This window comes from Tubulanus polymorphus, chromosome 1 (genome assembly GCF_964204645.1).
Source record: "Tubulanus polymorphus chromosome 1, tnTubPoly1.2, whole genome shotgun sequence".
Taxonomy (NCBI): Eukaryota; Metazoa; Nemertea; class Palaeonemertea; order Tubulaniformes; family Tubulanidae; genus Tubulanus; species Tubulanus polymorphus.
Genome location: NC_134025.1, coordinates 31,498,143 through 31,518,227, shown reverse-complemented (window position 1 = coordinate 31,518,227; position 20,085 = coordinate 31,498,143). Strand labels below are relative to the sequence as shown.

The window sequence follows — 20,085 nt, the reverse complement described above, 5'->3', positions numbered from 1 at the left end:
TGCAAAATTATATGAAAATTAAGGAACTTCGTGAATAAAAGAATTATAATAACTAGAAACTGTTTTGTGTCTTGAAAACTCAATTCTTTTATATTGACGAATTTAAAATGTTCAGTGTTATTTGGAGTTCTGAATATGCGTGACTAGATGTCTATTGAGAGCGTCGAGTTTGACCTGCCCCATATTGGACAAGATAAGCTAAATTAACTATAAATTGACGATCATATTGTTTTCAAATAATTTCTATATCAATTAGGAAATGTTAGCTTTGATCCGGGTAATTGAATTAGTAACTGTAATTTGAACCGGATCGCGAGCTGGGTCAGATCTACAACTAAGAGTTAACTCTGAACCTTTCAGTCTTATCTGTAGGAGTCACCGAATAACCAGATAAAATACCCGATCACTTACACACTATATGTATGAATATATACAGCGAGTCATTGCGAAGACACAAGTATAAGATATTGTAAGACGCCGTTCTGACTGGAGTTGACTGGGAGCTGAATCAGTGCTTGAACCACTGATCCTGCTTGGACAAACTCAACGTGATTCAGAGCTGAACTAGTGCTGAACTAGTGCTGAACGTAGAGCTGATCTAGTGCTGAACTAGTGCTGAACGTAGAGCTGATCTAGTGCTGAACTAGTGCTGAACATAGAGCTGATCTAGTGCTGAACTAGTGCTGAACTAGTGCTGAACGTAGAGCTGATCTATTGCTGAACTATTGCTGAACTGAACAGCTCCAAAAGTCTTTCCGCGACTCAGCGACTCAATGATTAATTAACAAAGTTTGTTTATATTGATGTTAAGCGGAAATTCCAGGCAGCCGACGCGAAACCAGACGAACGATAAATTCTTTGATCGACCCGACTTCATACAGCTTCTCACTCGGTTACAGCCGCTGATACTGGATACACATCTCCTCCATCTCTCTCTCTCTCTCTTTACCTCTAGGATTATTACAACGCTAAGTATGAAGAAGGATTATTGATGATATGATTATGATACGTACAACCAGGATACAATAAGTTTTAAAAAGTTCAGCAGAAACTCCTAGCGTGTTTTCATTACCTATCTATAACAACAAAGTGAAGGTTAAACGCAGAAAAAAACGAGACCTCGTTGTGTAAGATGGCAGAAACTACAAAAACAATAGCGATATTAACTGTCTTCGTAATAATAGCGATAAAATGTCGTTTAATAGTTAGCGAATCGATGTCGATTCCGTCTCCCTGTTACGACAACTGTTTAAATCCAACTCGTGGAGTTTGTTGCTGTGATGATCCTCGTGGTGTGGTACGATGTATACTGAGACCTGGACAAAATCCACTACGAAATGTTCCAGTATATCTCCCAGCTCATACAACACGCCTGTAAGTATTCAGTCAACCATACCCTCCTCCGGCATCGCATCCCAAAATCGGTACCAAAATTTGATATCTTAGACATGTGCCCTACGTGTGGAAAAAGGCCCAATGCCCAGCTTCTAGCAATGAGAATCTCTGTGGTGCGATATAGTCATGTTTTAAAGATCTATCTCTCTTTCATTGTTTACCTACTTAAAGAGTGTGACTACAAAAATTATAGAGGTTCGATCAGCTACTCTCGAGTCTGTAGAGGAATGTCGGCCACAAAGCGCTAGCTATCAAACAGTAACACAACAGGGCTACATCTTTTTGTCGGTTTATGACCCAATTGACACACACACAAGTATTTGATGATTCATAAGTGAGTTTTAAGAGTGGTTCTAATTAAAACCGTACTAAATCCATTTTAATTTCACGCAACATTCTACTACAGCTGTTGAGAGGGATGTTATGGGGGGGGGGGGGGTGGCAGGAGCGAACTTCAACTTTTACATAAAAATCGAACCCTCCTGTCCCCCTTCCCTTATAGTCTACGGGCCTGATTTATAATCTTTTCACCTGAAAACATCAGATCCACTCAGAATCCTGACTCGTCGTCGCAGTATATATAGTAGTGTTGTATATATAAGTGATGACTCTAGTCACGTTTCTGTTTGATGATTTGTACTTATCGAACTTATCACTTGACCTCATAAACCTCTACATAGTTCAACATCAACCACTAATGACCAAATAAGTGGAGGCGATATTAACCTTCAGCAGAGAGAGAGAGGGGGAGGGGGAGCTGATAAGAGACTGTGGATACCAAGTGCTGCTGTTGCTGCTGCTGCTGCTGCTGCTGCTGCTGCTGCTGCTGCTGCTGCTGCTGCTGCTGCTGCTGCTGCTGCTGCTGCTGCTGCTGCTGCTGCTGCTGCTGCTGCTGCTGCTGCTGCTGCTGCTGCTGCTGCTGCTGCTGCTGCTGCTGCTGCTGCTGCTGCTGCTGCTGCTGCTGCTGCTGCTGCTGCTGCTGCTGCTGCTGCTGCTGCTGCTGCTGCTGCTGCTGCTGCTGCTGCTGCTGCTGCTGCTGCTGCTGCTGCTGCTGCTGCTGCTGCTGCTGCTGCTGCTGCTGCTGCTGCTGCTGCTGCTGCTGCTGCTGCTGCTGCTGCTGCTGCTGCTGCTGCTGCTGCTGCTGCTGCTGCTGCTGCTGCTGCTGCTGCTGCTGCTGAAACTGGTGCTTATAGAATATGGAATTTCTTGTAGATGTTGTGTTTATCCTACACTCCACAATCAACTACTATTTCCCTCGTTGTGCCTATATATCGATTTCAACAATATTTGATGTGATTTTGAAAACAAATTTGATCGGTTAGAAATTCTGAATAATGTAACACGTAATGTACACGTAATGTACAATACGGTAATCAGTAATGTACTGAGTGAACCGACCCGGATGATGTGTCTTACACCACAGTTCAATCGGTTTTTTTATATTTCAAAACCTACACAGTACACAGATCATAAAGATTACGATGACATTTCTCTGGTTTATGACGGTTCTGTATCTTTTTCAGTGTTGATTATGATTATTTACAACAAAATACATAACACGTAATTGAAAGCGGCAGATAAGAAAAATAGTCTACGGTCGACCGAAACCCTTAACCCAGTTCCGGTGACCGACGTATCCTAACCCGAGCTCCACCATAACCCTAACCCTAGGTCCGCCATAACCCTAACCCTAGCTCGGCTAAGATTCGAACTCGGGTCTCTCACGTGCAAACCAAGAGTGTCTACCACTAGACCATAGAGTTCTGACTGTTGACAGTCTGCTGAGTGGTGGCCTTACCTGAGGTGTCGTATTCACAACTGTGCCAATTGTGCGGGAAATTCGAAGGTCATTGCAGTTTTCATTTCTAAATAATGATGGCTGACAGATAACAATATATATTAGATAGTTTTCTGCGCTTTGTTGATGGTTCTGGTCGATATGACAAAATCTTGGCCATCTTACAAACTGGGCCTGGTTTTTTAGACTGGTATTATCTAGGGGTTAAATCAATAATTTTCAATTATGTAAAACCCTGAAATCGGTTTTATAGACTAGTATTAACCTTAACCCGGAGTAGTTAGCCCAGGTTGGGCCCAGGGTTAAAGATAACTGGGCCGAGGTGTTTAATCGGCAATATCTGACCACAAGACTGAAGACTGATGCTTCGAACCTATATTTTCTAAAAACAAAAGCAAAATGTTCATCTTCTATTACCGACAAAGTAATCATCTTTACAACTGGCAGAAACTAAGTTAAACACTTGTGATGATAAACATCAGACGGGAATAAAAAAAGAGACTCGTGAAGACAATGATAGATTGAGCTGTCTGACATTACAATCTAAACCAGTCTAACTACTGAACTACACCTACCAAACTACAACCTCATAAAACATATAACAACTACCTGCTTATCCTAATAGCAACCTGCTTATCCCAATAAATCTTATCCGAGCTTAGCTCGAGATCCAGTGAGTTGTAAATGGTTCTATGTTTCTAGCTCTCACGAGGATTCTGTATAGATTTCATCTAGAGATTGAACCGTAACTGTTTTAACTGCTTGCATACTTTTGAGATCCAGTTCCACCGTTCAGGATCAGGTTCCATAGTTCAGTACTCAGTTCCACAGTCCTGGATCCAGTTCCACCGTTCAGGACCTCAGGTTCTACTGCTCAAGATCAAGTTCCACAGCCAGGTCCAGGGGTCTACGACATGTTATATTCAAATAAAGCTTTCTTTCTTTCAGAGTCATCAACGGCCACCAAATTTCCAGACTATTCGAAAATGTATTTAACGGTTTGACAAATCTGGAATTTCTGTAAGTAAAATTCTCGCAGTGTTTTTCTCGGCAGTATGAGAGTAAGAGAGATGGAGAAATAAACGACGGTTATTATTAATTTCACAGGGACCTGAGGAATAACAGTATTCGTACAGTCGATCCAAAAGCCTTCAACACGTTGAATAAATTACGAAATCTGTAAGTTAACAACATCCAGAGGCTCCAGGGGCTTCAGAGGCTCGATAGGTTCGTTAAAGCTACGAGTTAACCAGTGGATTACTGCTGACATAGTGACAGTTAAAACTACATTGTTATTATAGTATTTATCCGATGGTTAAATTTAACAAACTTTTGAGCAACTGCAGCCCCGACTCGTCTGAGTTAAAGTTGATACCAGTCTATAAAACTGGGCCACATATAATGCTTGGTTACTTTAAGCGCTACTCATTTGAATTTCTTCCAGTAAAATAAGTGATAATCTGATCTCGACATTTCATTGGTTGAGTTTCGCTCCATTGACCATATTAAAAGTATTGTAAGTTCTTTTTAGAAAGATTTAATCTACATCGATTTTGTGAAGTACATAGAATCATAAGCTTATAGCTCAGCTCACTTGGTGGTCGATACAAACCCCGTTTATTTTTGTATTAGAAAATGTATTTATCCATATGGGAAATAATCGAAATTGCTTGAGTAGTAAGGAATCGAACCTGATGGCATCGCGAAACAGCCACTGTGGCAGAATATCATTCCCAATTTGAGAATAGAAGAAATACGAAAATCGTTTGAGGGGGAGCTTTTGATCTTTTTGAAAAATGCCCATTTACGGTGTATCGTGGATAATGTTAAAGATTGTGTCTCTCTTCTATGAATAAAATCGATCAATTGCCGAGCTATGTAAAAACGCTGGGCGGCAGAAAACACGTTACCACTGGGCGGCAAAAAACCCGTTACTGCTGGGCGGCAGAAAACCCGTTACCTCTGGGCGGCAGAAAACCCGTTACCGCTGGGCGGCAGAAAACCCGTTACTACTGAGCTGCAGAAAACCCGTTACCGCTGGGCTACAGAAAACCCATTATTACTGCTCCGCGGCTATATTTTATTTTCAATAATTGACATTGTATTTCATTGATCGATGTAGATTGAGTGTCTCGTAGTTTGATGTCTCAGTATTTTTTCGAAAAAGAACATAATTTTTTGAATCATGTTGTTTTTTAAATTGATTTCTAAATGGTTGTAATAAGTAGTTAGTGTGTTGACCACGTGATGACAAAATGGCGGAAACATAAATCATTCAACACAATATCAATCATTTATTGCACGCGTGTTTGTTTTTCCTTAAAGTTCAAATTATGCACAAATCTCCCTTTAATCTGACATGTAATCAAAATTATAATCATATTTTGTAACGTACATATTTTGTTGTATTTTTCCCATATTTAAATTACGTTTTCAAGTCGCGTTTTGTGTTCGATGTTGTATTCTTATGTTGTGTTTTATTAGGAGCATTTCAGACAATGAATTTGAGAAATTCGAAGCTGATTGGTTTCGGTACAATGCCGAGCTAATGGAATTGTAAGTGTTGTGTATTCGATACTTCAATATGGGATTCGAACCTGATTCCATCGAGTTCCGTGAGCCATCAGGTTCGAATCCCCGAAATGCGCATTCGTGTGTACATTTCTATCTTACATGGGGGTGTACTAAAATGATTCTGAGTGTAACTTATTCCTGTTATGTCGAACTATATATAAGTTTAATCTTTTGCTCCAAACGTGACAAATCTGAATTCATATTTCAGGTATTTACGTGGGAACCCGGTAGTTTGCGATTGCGACGTCCAGGCTTTCATGAATTGGGCGAAATCGAGACCGAGACCTTTGATAATAGATGGCGCTGATTGCACGAATATACAGCGTCAGAATATCCTCGATTTAGACCTACGTGGCTGTACACGTGAGTGTGAATCCCATGAATGTCGGGTCCGGTGAACAGAGGGTTAAAATACTAATCGATAATTTATTTACTGTAGCAACACAGTTTCCAACGATGACGACGAAAAACATTCAACAATCGTGTTATTCGTGTTCGGATGTACGAAATGATACTTATTGTAGAATCGGTCGATCATTTTACTGTAACACTGATCAGGTATGTCTCATTTTCCATATCAAAAAATGCTAAAATCCAAAACCACGATACGTAATATAGATTTCAAGATATTTCAATTTAGGTATTTTTGATATCAATGTCAAAGATTTCAAAGAGTTTTTTTCACATCTACTACGAATGGGGGGGGGGGGTACCATAGCAACGAACGCGTACTCTCCATAGCAACGTGTGAAGTCAATTGAGTTTCTATTTCAAACTAATATTTGTATGATAGATCGATTAACGGCTTGATGACTGTTTGAATTACTCTGATTTCTATCGTCAATCCGTTTAACCAATGTTTATTCTGGTTTCGACGTTTCGTCTGACGAGTTTCCCACTGATTGAAAAAACAATATTTTCCACGAAACGACAACTAAACAAATAATGAGAAATGGCGGCCGCTGATGGTTAAATTGCCTGACGTGGACCGCGAATAATAGGAAACCATTTGTTAAAACAACAGATTTAACAGCATTCCGTTAAACAGATACACGAGCTCAGTAAAGTCAATAGACATTTTATAGAATTAATACTTTATTTTCTAGAAATCAGTTACAAAATTGATTACAACAACAAAACATCGTTTGAAAAAGAGTTTGTAGAGTATTTATCCGTTGAAGCGACTAAATGCGCTCCGGTAGCTCGTAAAATTCTTTAGTTAATCAGTTTACCTTCAAAGTGATTGATTACGTACCTGTTAATTCATTTACCTGATCAAGCTACTCTATGCATTAGTAACGAATGTTCGTAAATTTGAATAAAGTTATAAGCTTCACACAGCACTATCTTACACGTTTATTCTTTTAGAGAAAATATGATAGGTACTTGTATGACCGTATTTGTGGTCCTGTGATGCAGGATCTCTAGGGGAGAGAGGGGGAGAGGGAGAGGGGGAGGGGGAGAGAGTGAGAGTGAGAGTGAGAGGGAAAGAGATAGAGAGGGAGAGAGAAGGGGAGAGAGGGGAGGGGTATGGAGAGGGGTAGTAGATAGAAAGGGGATGAATTCTCTCTTATCAATGCGACTTTCTCTTGAAATCTCGTCTTTTCTTTTCGAATATTTTGTAGCTGGGATGTCGTAATGTATTGACCGTTAAAGCGGATGGTGATTGGTCGATATCTTCAGGCTGTTATAACTATGACAGTTGTCAAATTGAAAGTGCTGATGACGCGTCGTCATGCAGGAATATTAACTTCACCGCAATAACGAATTCAACCACTTGTAATTATTGTTGTAATACCCAACGGTGCAACAAAAACTCGCTCATGAAAGGTAGATTTATTCATCATGCTTTATTTAAAAAAAAATCCAAAAACTTCTTCTTCTTCGAAAAATAAATACAGGTCTCGAACTTCGACCGGCGTGAGGGTTAGATTAGGGACTAACCCATTCAGCCACTGAGACTAATATGGAAGAACGGTGGATAATGATATATTCGAAGAGTTCATAATTTCTACTAAAATCTATGTTCATCATCCGAGACCAATTTTACAGCGAATTATACTTGTGTTTGTAGCTATTGCCAGTGAACATCAGATAACTGCTAGATTTCACCGCACGACCTTGAGGTGTCCCGATATTAAACAACGCATCGGTAATATTCTGGAACAGGTAAATATGTATATAAGATAGACGTGGGACCTGGGAAACACGAGGTCAGATCTGCTATAAGATCTCCAGTAGACCAATCACACAGATATCTGCGGTAACTGTGTAAAATTCTATTTATTCGAATGATATTATCAATCTATACAGAATTACCAGTCTCACATTCCTTACGTCTATTCTTTCCTCTTTATAAAACCTGCCGAAATGCGATTAGTGTTTACACTGGAAATACCGAACATTTTGACTCTAGAGAGAGAGTGGAGAGAATGAGAGAGAAGAGTGAGTGAGAGAGAGAAGAGAGTGAGAGTGAGAAAGGCTGAGAAAGAGAGGAGAGAGTGAGAGAGAGAGAGTAAGAAAGGCTGAGAAAGAGAGGATAGAGTGGGAGGGAGAGACAGAAAGGCCTCTGTGAAGATGAAAATGTCAATGGAAGCTAGCTTATATTTTAGACGCTTTAAAAACCGTTACAATAATGTTTATACACACTAATATCTAGTTTGTGTTCTGTGTGAGTCGATGTGCTGACTACGTCATCAATATTGGAGTTTCAAAACAACATGAATTTTGGCGTTCATCTATTAAGATATTCATACAATGATTCTAAGAACGTTTCTAATGTTTACAAAATGTATTTTTTACGATTAGATGAATAAAGAAATTGGAAAAGAGCCAGGAGTGAATTCAGTTTTACACGCAGGTTGGATCTGGTGAGTTACGAGTAATTCGATTAATGCGAAATGAAATAATGTCAATTTGTTCATGACGTTGACGTAATTAAAAGTAATTCAACCTTTGACAAAAAAACACAACTTCGCGAAAAAATTTTTGAAAAGAAACTGCAGGGATTCGAACTCGGGTGTCTGGCGTAAAGTTCGAGTATTCTTCCATTGACCTACAGCCGTATTTCATTATGTACCGTTCAAAATCGGTATAAGTAATGAAATAGATTTATCGAGCGGGGTAGAAATAACCTTGCTTCACCAATTCACGCAGAAATCTGTGAATATTTTGTAGTTTGTCGTATGTACCGACGTATTTTAAATTCTACTTGACGCGATTGAAATTTATAAGTAACAGCGAGTTACGTGAGAATCATAAACAGTTCCTCATGAGGAAAGTAATTGATGGAACTTTTAGTTCGTTCACCACACCGGATATGGCGCCATTTATTACAGTAGAAAATACGGGTAAGTACTCATTCACCATCCTCAGAGATTCATGACGATGCATTTGCCGGTGTTTATTTTGAAAAACATGACTTTGTAATTTCTATTATGCCCTTCAACTTCATCAAATCTGAAAGATTTCATAAGTTGTAACTGCTGTATAAATCGTGCTTTAGGTACTTGTTTAGAAATTGAAGTATTGACGGCTAAAGGCAAATTAGTATTCGGTAATACAACATCAGGAGAACAGGCTGCGGTACCGTGTCCTCGACCGAGGTTTTATAACGCTGTTGCCACTAGAAACTGGTCAGTTCAATCTCAATTTATTCATCTATTTGATATATCAATAATTATAGTTGTATAATTCTATAATGAGTGACGTCACTGCCACGTAAACTGTAATTTAGTCTTTTATCAGTAACGCTGTAACATATCGATGATATCTCATAGAATAGAGTGAGATCTTGAGATGGTAAATATGATATCTCAGGGAATATTGCGAGAGCGTGAGATTATGAATGTAATATCTCAGAGATTCTCAGAACGAATCAATGATTCACGATATTTCTATTGTCGTTATGAAAGTCTCATATGATTTGATATTGTACCAGTGAGATCTCAAATATCATCAGTCAATGTTTATATGGGTGATTTATTGATTTCGACACGCATGATAGATTCCATTCGGTTTACTTGTAATCCTACTTTTCTTCACGAAACGATCACGTGGTGGCATCTTCTTAGATAAATCTTGGAGTAATCAGGCTGAAATTAAATCGAGAGTATCTACTCTTATTAGGTTTCGTGATTATTTAGCAAATGATACCTTAATATAAACACTAATGCTGCCTGTTTAAACAGGTGCGAAATACAGTGACCTATAGCTGTAACGGTGCTGTTTCTATAGAAACAACCCCATTGACACACTAAATGTAGAAAGTTTATCTGAAGTTGATTTAAAGTGTTCCGATTAAATTCATTTCAGCTTCAATTATATCAATAGTTCACGAATTACTTCTCACCGTTAAAACTATGATAAAACAATTAATCCCTGTTTATATTTAACGGTTATTACTGTTAACTATAGCACTTCCGCTGATGACGGAGGAGTACAGTGGGTTACAGAAATAAACGACGAAAATTGTAGATACATTAGCGACAAAACTGATCAATTGGAAAAGCTTTCACAAACCGACATCAGCGACGGTAAGTTATAAACAAAATATCGTAGAAATATCTGGAAAAAGACAATCATTTAGAAAACATTTAGAACAACCTAAAGAATTATGAATAAATTTTTGTGGCGATTGTTTAACTATATGTACTAATAAGGGCATGCAATGTTTAGAAGTAACGCGCCTGATACCAATGCGCGTCATATTGCACGTAAAGCGTAAAGTAGTTAACTGAAGTCAAAATCTCACAATATACACGACTGAACAATATACGTGTGACGTCATCCTTGCATAATAATTTGTATATATTGAATTTGTTTTAGGGAACTTTAAGGATTTCCTTACGAAGTTAGACTCGATCACAGTCGACACGGCCAGTTTTAGTTCAGATGACGTCACATTCACCTCTGATTCTATCGATAACGTATTAACAGTAGGGACTGCGTTTAGTGACGACAATCAAAATGAAACCACTCAGAAAATCATCAACATCGTCAGTCAAATGTTAGATACATCTGTGACTACTTTACGGGATAGCGAATCTGCATCCAAACGGTTAGTGACGTCACTAGGATGACGTTGTTATATGAAAATCAAATCAAATGTGGGCTGTAGTTTTTTACTGATGATTTCATTTGATTTTGTGGGAATTTTTAAAATTTTTCATCCAGTTTTCATAGAAAAAACTTCCAGGAACGAGATGAAAATTTCAGGAAAAGTCATTTAATGAGATAAACATTAATTGAATGATTAAAAAGTTATTTCTATCAATTTGAAATAATTTTGAATTTAATTCTAGTTATTTTCTTTTCCTTTAATACTTCTTAGAAAAAAATAAATCTAGAACATCATTTTCACACATCCATTTTCTGTACTTGAATTCACAATTTTTTCTCCCTCTCCCTCTATATATATATATATATATATATATATATACTATAGAATGATCGGTCAAATAGAAAAACTGTCTGAAAAATTAGATTTAACTCGAACTAAAACCGTGAAAGCTGTGAAAGATAATTTGGCATTTTTAACGGCGAATACTTCATCGATTCGAGGGAAATCAGTGACGTTTGGATCTGCTCTTGACGACTCCGGAAACGAGGTAAAAAACATCTTTAATTCTTCCGATGCGTTTCATTCAGTAAAGCGTAAATTTCAATACGAAATTTCGTAATCTAATTAAAGTCTAAAAAATGAAACCTTGTTTCTCCCGATCTGTCGGGTCATTTTGTAAACGGCAATAAAATTTGTAATCAGTTCATGTCTATAGCTGCCGGGTCTGTTATTGTTAGCTTTATCATGATTTTGAAATTTTGATAATGATTTTAGAAAATGTTATGTACGGGGTGTAGATAGGCGGCTGGCTGGGTCAAACTTTTAAACTCAGCAGAAATGAAAAATTTCCGCAATATTTAAATGTATCTCAGTTTGATTGAGATATAAACTGTACTATATCTGAGATATATCTGTGTAATATATAAATGTATCTCAGTTTGATTGAGATATAAACTGTACTATATCTGAGATATATCTGTGTAATATATAAATGTATCTCAGTTTGATTGAGATATAAACTGTACTATATCTGAGATATATCTGTGTAATATATAAATGTATCTCAGTTTGATTGAGATATATACTGTACTATATCTGAGATATATCTGTGTAATATATAAATGTATCTCAGTTTGATTGAGATGATCTTTATTTGTATTTATTCAACTCTGTCTCGTTGAAGACTTTTTTCTAGATATTTCTTATAAAAGTTTTGAGCGAGTGTTGGGATTTGACAGTATCGGAATAATGGGTTATATTTGTATTTTCTCAGAAATGACAGGCGCTGTGTATTGAGAATCGGATAATCTGTCAATACAAGACGCAAGTCGATGATACTTGTCTTAAACTGCAGTTAAGAGAGCTTCCTCACTTGCCAGAGACTCCGTTATATAAGATCAGTCTTTTTGATGTCAATGATGCTCATATCTTCCCGGATGCAGCATCAAACTACCCGGATATTCTCCAATAAACCGATGTTTCTATCGGCAGCTCTGTACTGATTTTGATACAGATGCTGCTTATCTCAAGTAGCCAAAAATCGATGTCTTATCTCTCGATTGAATCGATACATATAAGATCGCGATTTTTATCTTAACAAAACTGTTTTTTTTTTTTTTAATATCTTTTTTTTATGCAATTGTAGTAATCATATTTATACCTAGAATCCATGATAATCTATTGGCAAGATTTACTTCAGGAATGAAATATATGTGTAATTATAATTCCAGATTTATTTCAGAGATGAAATAAATGTGTGATTTTGATGTGTGTTTAACGTGCAGTAATTTCCTCCTGGTTATTGATATTTCGTGACTCTCTCTGATCAGCAGAGCTTCTCGCAGTTTTCTCGAGTATTTTCTGATGTAGTTTTCTGTGATTTAGGTGACGCTAATGAATGGTGATAAACATCAGTTTCTGTACAGTATTAAAATACCGCAGGATTTACTGTCTCGATTTAACTATCCGTCAGCAACATTCGTCATTTACAACAAAGATACATTCTTTCAGGTAAACTACTTCAATAATTCATCTACTTTATTTTGTGAATAATTCTGTGAATACGATAGACCATGATGCACATATCCTCATTCGTTACCGCTGATCTCAGTGACCGGCCCTTCGCCTAAGTGATGGAGTCTAAGGTTTAATATAACGATCAAATGAAGCTTCTATTTGAAATAACGGTATCATTTTGGTCATTTATATCAATAATCAACGTACAGACTCAAATATCCTAGGAAAAACTGCATTCTAGTCGCTGTTTCATTGTGAGATTCTCGTGTACAGGACGGGTATAAAGTGAAGCCGCTACCTTCGTCACGTAACAACAACGTGTCTTTTGTCGTACAGGCCACAAACTGGTTTGTACCAGAATAATCCAAATCCGACCTATTTGGTCAATCTATAGATTGCGCATGAGTGGTCTGTGTAAGGTTTGTTTGCCGTCTCATACTGACCATAATCTCACTGACTGTGGTCACATAACATGAGGATTTTACGATCAGATAGGTGACACGACCACAATTTTATAATCTCAGCTTAAATTGTACTAGAGAAACGATATGTAATTATAACTTCACGTCATTAATCAAAATCCTTGAATATTTTCGATGAATAGTCAATTTTTTCGAGAAAAGATTGTTTTGATTGAAACCATTTTCTGAGAGATCTTTTACTTCCCAATCAGTTTGAAAAATAGAGAATTTATATAAATATCGGAATGACATCTCCTGGAAGGTTTTGTGAAGTGAAGCTTGTGCACGGAACTCTGGGTCGGTCCCGTTCCTATAGAGATAATCCATTAGTAGATTGAATACTGTTGACTTTAAACTCTGTTCAAATATAAAACTCCTCACACTGATTCATCTTCATTAATTTACCATCTGAACTTTTTTTGCCAACAGGCGATGCGTGATAGTAGCGACTTCCGGTTTAATTACACCGTCAACAGTCGCCCCCTATCGATCAATCTAGAAGGCGTTTCTATGAGGGATTCATCGATTCCTATTGAAATAACATTTAAGCATCTGAATAAGGTTTGTATATGATTCATCTAACAGAAAAATAAAGAGAATTGAAAAATATTTGATTGAAAAAGGGGAAGATGGAGATCGGAACAGGGTGACGGGAAAGATTCGAACCCGGGTCCTCCTTACTGAAAATTGAATTAAGAGCGAAATAAAGAAAGTCATTTTAAGTGTGAAGGTTTTTCTTGGTGGGTGATAAAAATTCCTGTCTGGATATGAGGGGTGAGAAAGGTTATTGAGTGCGGAGGTTTACTGGAGCTGTAACAAGCTGTGTAACTGGGATGTTACTGAGATGTTACTGAGATGTTACTGGAGAAGTTTGATTATTTGTCTAAGTGTAATTCACATTTCACCTCAAACCTCAGAATGTTTGAGTTGTTTAAAATGTGGTGAAACATTGTCAGTTTATAACGCTGTAAATTACTTTAGGAATCTGTGTCAGTCTATCAGTTATACTCTAAATAACAGTTCTCAAGTAACGAACAGGATCCTCTGATTCAATCAGCTGTCAATAAACCAGTTCTCACTGCAATGTCTGATTATATTGAGTATTCCTTAGAGAGAACTTTGGGAAGTTGATCCTGATTTAAATGTATTAATCATAATTTCACCAATCTGAATTACAGACCGATAAACCGATGAAATGTGTGTTTTGGGATTTTGATTTAAACGGTAATCGTGGTGGTTGGTCTGTTGAAGGTTTAACTCTAATTAAATCCGAACTCGATCGCACGATTTGTCGATCGAATCACATGACAAACTTTGCTTTATTGATGGTAAGCGATCTACCGAATTCAACTGATAATTCTAAAAATATTTCTCTGTTTAAATAAATCAATGAATTGATATTTTCAGGATGTTTACGGTTCAACTTCTAAACTTTCTGATATTCATCAAAAAGCTCTTGGTATTATATCAATGATTGGTTGTATAATATCAATAGCAACACTGACTGTAACACTTCTTACCTACATTCTCTTCCAGTAAGTGAACATAACCGCGTGTTTTATAACACGTGATTTAAACATGTATTCGCTTGAACATTAAACATATTAACGCTTTACTTTGTATTGTAGGAAACCAAGCAAATACAAATTTTCTTTTCTAAATTTCAGAAAATTACGAAAATCAAATCCGTCAAAAGTTCTGATAAATCTTTGCGCTTCTTTGTTATTTTTAAACCTATGTTTTGTAATCGGTTCATTGGCAACGTCTAACAGCGATAACCTGCCTGGGTGTAAGGTAAGTTTACTGAATGATGAGTGACTCTTTAGGAGCCAAGATTGGGGAGGGGAAGGGGAGGGGAAGGGGAGGGGAAGGGGAGGGGAAGGGGAGGGGAAGGGGAGGGGAAGGGGAGGGGAAGGGGAGGGGAAGGGAGGGGAAGGGGAGGGGAAGGGGGGAAGGGGTGGTGAAGGGGAAGGGAAGGGGAGGGGGAGGGGAGGGGGAGGGATAATGATGAACGAAAAATGGAAATTATTGAATTATCATTTGTCAACCTTTATCAAAATCGATATATTGATATCGATATTGAAAAAACGTAAATATTCGGTTAGTCGTGAAATGAATGTAGTATTGGAATTCCGGCGTATTTCAGTTTATCGGTTTTACTCCCTCCCTCTATTCCAGACTGCTGCTGTTTTCATTCATTATTTTCTACTAAGTAGTTTCGCTTGGATGTTGATCGAATCGTTTTATATGTACATGGCTCTGATAAAGGTGTTAAATACATACATCAGTAGATTCATGTTAAAAGCTATGCTGTTCGGTTGGGGTGAGTCATAGTTCAGCGGTTCCTAATGTTTTCCAGTAAATCCGCTGTAATAATTATATGCGATGGATGTTTGATTATTTCAGGGTTTCCTCTACCGATACTCATTATTACTTTAGCTGTTTATGGTAGTGATAACTACGGACCACAAGGACCAGGAAAATTGTAAGATTATTTAACGACCAGGACCCAGTTCCTCAGTTCTGGGTCCAGTTCCTCAGTTCTGAGTTTTAAAATTTGACTCTAGGACAAAACATTTGGGAATCAACAAATTTGAACTCTCAACCACAAATTTTTGGATTTTGTATAATCTGTTTTCATTCTAGTTTAAAACAAATCTTGATTGTTTTATTTCCAGTTGTTGGATCGAAAGAAACGCTTTCTACGGAGCTGTAGTGGCTCCCATAGCGGCCATATTGATCGCGAATTCCATCGTGTTCGCGCTGGTCGCCCGTCGCTTACAACAAATGGGAAACAACCCGGTCGTCAAAAACCAAACTCAAAAAAACAAAACTAGTAAAAACCTACGAGGAGCTTTGGCTATATTCATATTACTAGGATTGGCGTGGTTGTTAGCGTTCCTGGCGATAGGGGACGCTGCAGTGGGTTTCAGTTACGCGTTTGCTATAGTAAACACGTTACAAGGATTTGCTATATTTTTGTTTTATGTCGTATTAAAGAAGGATGCCAGTCAGGCATGGCGATATAAACTACATGACTGTTTCCCGTGTATACCTGCTCCAAAATACTTCAAATCATCGACTAAAGGTAAATCTCAAATATATCACATATATCAACTCAAATATATCAGATATTTCCGGTCAGATCTCAGATATTTCTAATCATATATATCCAAAATGATTCGTATTGTTTTAGCTTTACGAAAAATCTGAGATATTCATATTTTACACTTTAAACGGCAGCCATTTTGAATAACTTTTAAAACCACGAGGTACCTCCCAGTGGGTCAGAGACCCTTCTCGTGTTTGATGTAATAATATTGAATAAAATCTGTTTACAGAAACTGAAATAGACGAAACTACTATCGGTACACAATTTATATTGTTTACTGGCATGTGTTTAAGGCGTGTCCACTAATGTTTAGGGGTTGGGGGAGGTAATCGGGATGGGTCAGATTTATTGCCAGATTCTCTGCTCGTTTTGCTAGTTTTCCAGAATTTCATTGAGCATATTCAAATATCGGCTTAAAGCGGTTTGCGCTTGAGAAACGGTCGTTTCTGTTCGTATTAACATCAAACGAGATTGCAGCGAGTTTGATACAAGTGCTTTGAATTCTGTTGAGTTAAAGCTTATTATTTCTTGTAGATTTAGTTTCTAATAAATCTTATCTTCTTTGCGTGATATTTTTTCGCACATATATGATTTCGATGATAATTCCAGCATGTTTCAATCTGGGTGCAGTTAAACAGTCGTGAATTAAGTCCGAAAGTGGTCTTGACTTAAGAACCGGTTTTGAATTTCAAGTTTATGGGTTGACTTTAGGCCCAAAATGAGCTAAAATGATCACAGATTGAAGCCACGACAGTGCGCAATCAATATGAGCTTAAACTGGCCTTAAGTTGTTAGATTGATTATAGAACCGAGATGAGATTAGACTGATCATAGATTTAAGCCATGACTGTGAAACTGGCCACAGAAGATTTAGTGTTTCTGCGACTGCTTCGATCTCAATTTGATTTTCTGATTAATATAACTTTATCTGTTTTATTTTGCATTTTGCAAGGAGATTTGTTTTCATAGGTGAGGCGTTCATTCAATGTTTATAATGTTAATGTTCAATGTATAACCATCGATGATGCGCACATGTTCCGACTGCACCGACCTGTCTCGCCGGGGTTCGAACCCATTCTATATTCGAATCCCTACGAGGAAGGATTCATATTCGTGTATAAATATCAGTTCTGTATAAATGGCCACTTTATAGTTCCACTGTTCCGAATGCGAAAATTGAAAATGAACTGATTCTTACTCCAACTGATAACTGTGGAACTGGCTCGCAGTTCTTCATTTCGGTGTAAAATTATATTTCTAAAATGAATTATAACAAATCAATTCTATCTCTAACTCACGACTGTGGCACTAGGTGGCGTTAGTCCGTGTTAGGTTGAAACTAGTCTTGCTGTTTTGCATGTGTTTGAATTCACAAATAAACGAACCTTGTGAGAAAAAGTGTTAGTAATAATTCGTGAACCGCATGGAAAATAATGTGTTTCAGAATATAGAAAAAACTCCGCGATGAAATATCTAATTTTTTGCTAACTAAAATTTGCCGTTCGATAAAGTGATAGATTCTATGATAAATGTAAGATGTGTTTGTTCACGCATAGTCGTCGTGTTTATATGTTTTATATATTTGAAATATTGAGGGTTTTATGAAGTAGAATATCGTGTCGTTTCTATTTGAAAAGATTTTTATCCAATAAAATTTCATACCTATTCCCGTTCAACAGTGATCTCAAAAACCAGCGCCTAGGCGCAGTTTCATAGTTATTGTGAGAACTAATATTGAATTGTATGTATATGTTTATAGGAACTACAATGACAAGTCAAATGTCATCCAAGAGTAACTCATCCTATAAGACACATTCTACAAGAACTGATCCTAAAAAAGGTAATCCGCTCATTCAAAAATGGCTGACAGCACACTTCCGGTACGCGGCAGAGTGTTCATGTTTTGCGTTAATCAGTTTTGTTTTTAGGTTTCCCGTATTTTTTCTTTTTGTTTCTATAGCGACGAACGGTTCCGTAAAAAAAAACCCTCATTCAGCGGTAGAAACCCTTGAATCGGTGGTGTCCCCTACCGTCGAATTACCGTGTATCGTTGACCCTACTGTGGGCGACCAACCGATCGGCACGCCCTCTACGTATTTTCTAAATCGCTGGCGAGATTGTGGTATGTGGCTTCCGGTGGCGGATCCTCAGTACAACCAACCAAAACATCCTTCAGGGTTCGTCCTCCAACCGGACCATCCCTTATCAATCTAAATACGGAAAATGATTCAATGGTTGATCTCATCATGGACTCGTTTGATTCTTGTTCAATTCGAATCTAAATTCTCCTACAATTTGTGATTATTTCAGAATGGAATCCCTTCTCCCTCCCCCTCTTTCACAGTCAGTCAATCCCCCTCAATCCCCCCCTCAATCTCCTCTCCACCCCTCATCTCTCATACACTCTCTTATATAAATGTTTATAGTGTATATTTATTTCTAGAATTAAAACGGAACCCGGATATTGACGCAGGACAAACCAATCAGACTGTTCTAACTGATCAGTGATACTCGACTATGGCGGTGATTCCTCACTTTCCAGGGCTGGTTTCTCCCTGCCGTGTGTAATCTACTGCAGATGTTTCATCACATTTTATCAATGAATATAAATATCATTATTAAACAATATTAAAATATTTTTGAGATAAAATTTGTTTTATTTGTTAAATTATTGCCTCTGGTGAAACGGTACGTGAACCTCAAATATGAAGTTGAATAGTGAATTGGCGTCAGTAATTATAAGGTTCGAACCTGGAACGACCCCGATTTATTATGGCAGAGTTCCACATTTCCGATAGATGGCGCATGAGAAATCTGCTTCAACTTGCAAGCTTTGCTATTGTCGATATGGAAATTTGATAGTTCAACAAAATTCCAATAGATGGCAAACATGTCGTAATAAACTGCTGGCCTCATTTGAACCGTGTTACGTGAGTTGTTAGTACGGGACAGGGTATCAACATAAGACCATATGTAATATTGAAATCTTAGGCTGTTTTACAGGCACACCGAAAATGGTCAAACATTTCGCAACCACCGCCCAGCTCGACTCCCGACTAAGCAGAAGCCCATAGCCTAGAGGTCTTAATCCCAACAACTAACGAGTCAATATGATCCATGTAATCTAAAACCTGGAAAATATCATTCAACTTACGCGCTTGCGATGGAACTAACTGTGATCAGCAGTGATAAGCCCCGCTGCTGCTCTTGGCCGTTTTATGATGCTAGTCGGTATTGGCGTTAACTGGATATCACCATGTAAATATTCAGTTTCTAGTTTGACGGGAATTTGAATCCACTATCAGTAATGGAGATGAAACACTGAGCATTTGAATAGTTTAAACAGTGTTGAAGATAACATTTTGAATCGGGTGTCTGTTAACCTGGACTCAATAATACAATGTAGGTACTCGGTATATTTTCAGTTTTTTTTTTTAGATTTGCAGATGCTCGTTATTTGAATCCACTTTCAGAAATACAACAAACATCAATACAAAAATTGAAGATAGAATTTCAGTAATTTTCTGCGCCATAAGTTAGGCTCAATCCTGTGCCTGAGACCCACTTATAAATAGAAAAACGAAATCAGATCATTCATTATGCTGAAATCAGATCATTATGCTGAAATATTTTCAATATAATTTATTGGTGTCTCCATTTAATCTAT

General features: G+C 37.6%; 1 protein-coding gene across 1 annotated transcript; it reads left to right on the top strand.

The window, feature by feature from the left end:
• Positions 1-452: 452 nt before the first annotated feature.
• Positions 453-19,051, top strand: LOC141915097 (adhesion G-protein coupled receptor G4-like). Its single transcript, XM_074806502.1, has 25 exons — positions 453-1,374; positions 4,142-4,213; positions 4,301-4,372; positions 5,678-5,749; positions 5,976-6,130; positions 6,207-6,325; positions 7,393-7,597; positions 7,842-7,936; positions 8,576-8,637; positions 8,945-9,117; positions 9,273-9,402; positions 10,184-10,302; positions 10,595-10,826; positions 11,214-11,376; positions 12,714-12,839; positions 13,736-13,867; positions 14,485-14,634; positions 14,714-14,841; positions 14,974-15,100; positions 15,485-15,629; positions 15,713-15,791; positions 15,985-16,394; positions 18,178-18,258; positions 18,379-18,540; positions 18,862-19,051. The coding sequence occupies exons 1-25, from the start codon at positions 1,133-1,135 to the stop codon at positions 18,924-18,926; spliced, it is 3,516 nt and encodes a 1,171-aa protein (XP_074662603.1). The 5' UTR covers positions 453-1,132; the 3' UTR covers positions 18,927-19,051.
• The last annotated feature ends 1,034 nt before the right edge of the window (positions 19,052-20,085 follow it).

Coding starts and splice junctions, on each gene's coding strand:
- LOC141915097 (XM_074806502.1), top strand. CDS start 1,133: ATGGCAGAAACTACAAAAACAATAGCGATATTAACTGTCTTCGTAATA. Junction 7,598..7,841: donor CAAAAACTCGCTCATGAAAG/GTAGATTTATTC, acceptor TTGTGTTTGTAG/CTATTGCCAGTGAACATCAG. Junction 18,541..18,861: donor AAATCGCTGGCGAGATTGTG/GTATGTGGCTTC, acceptor ATTTATTTCTAG/AATTAAAACGGAACCCGGAT.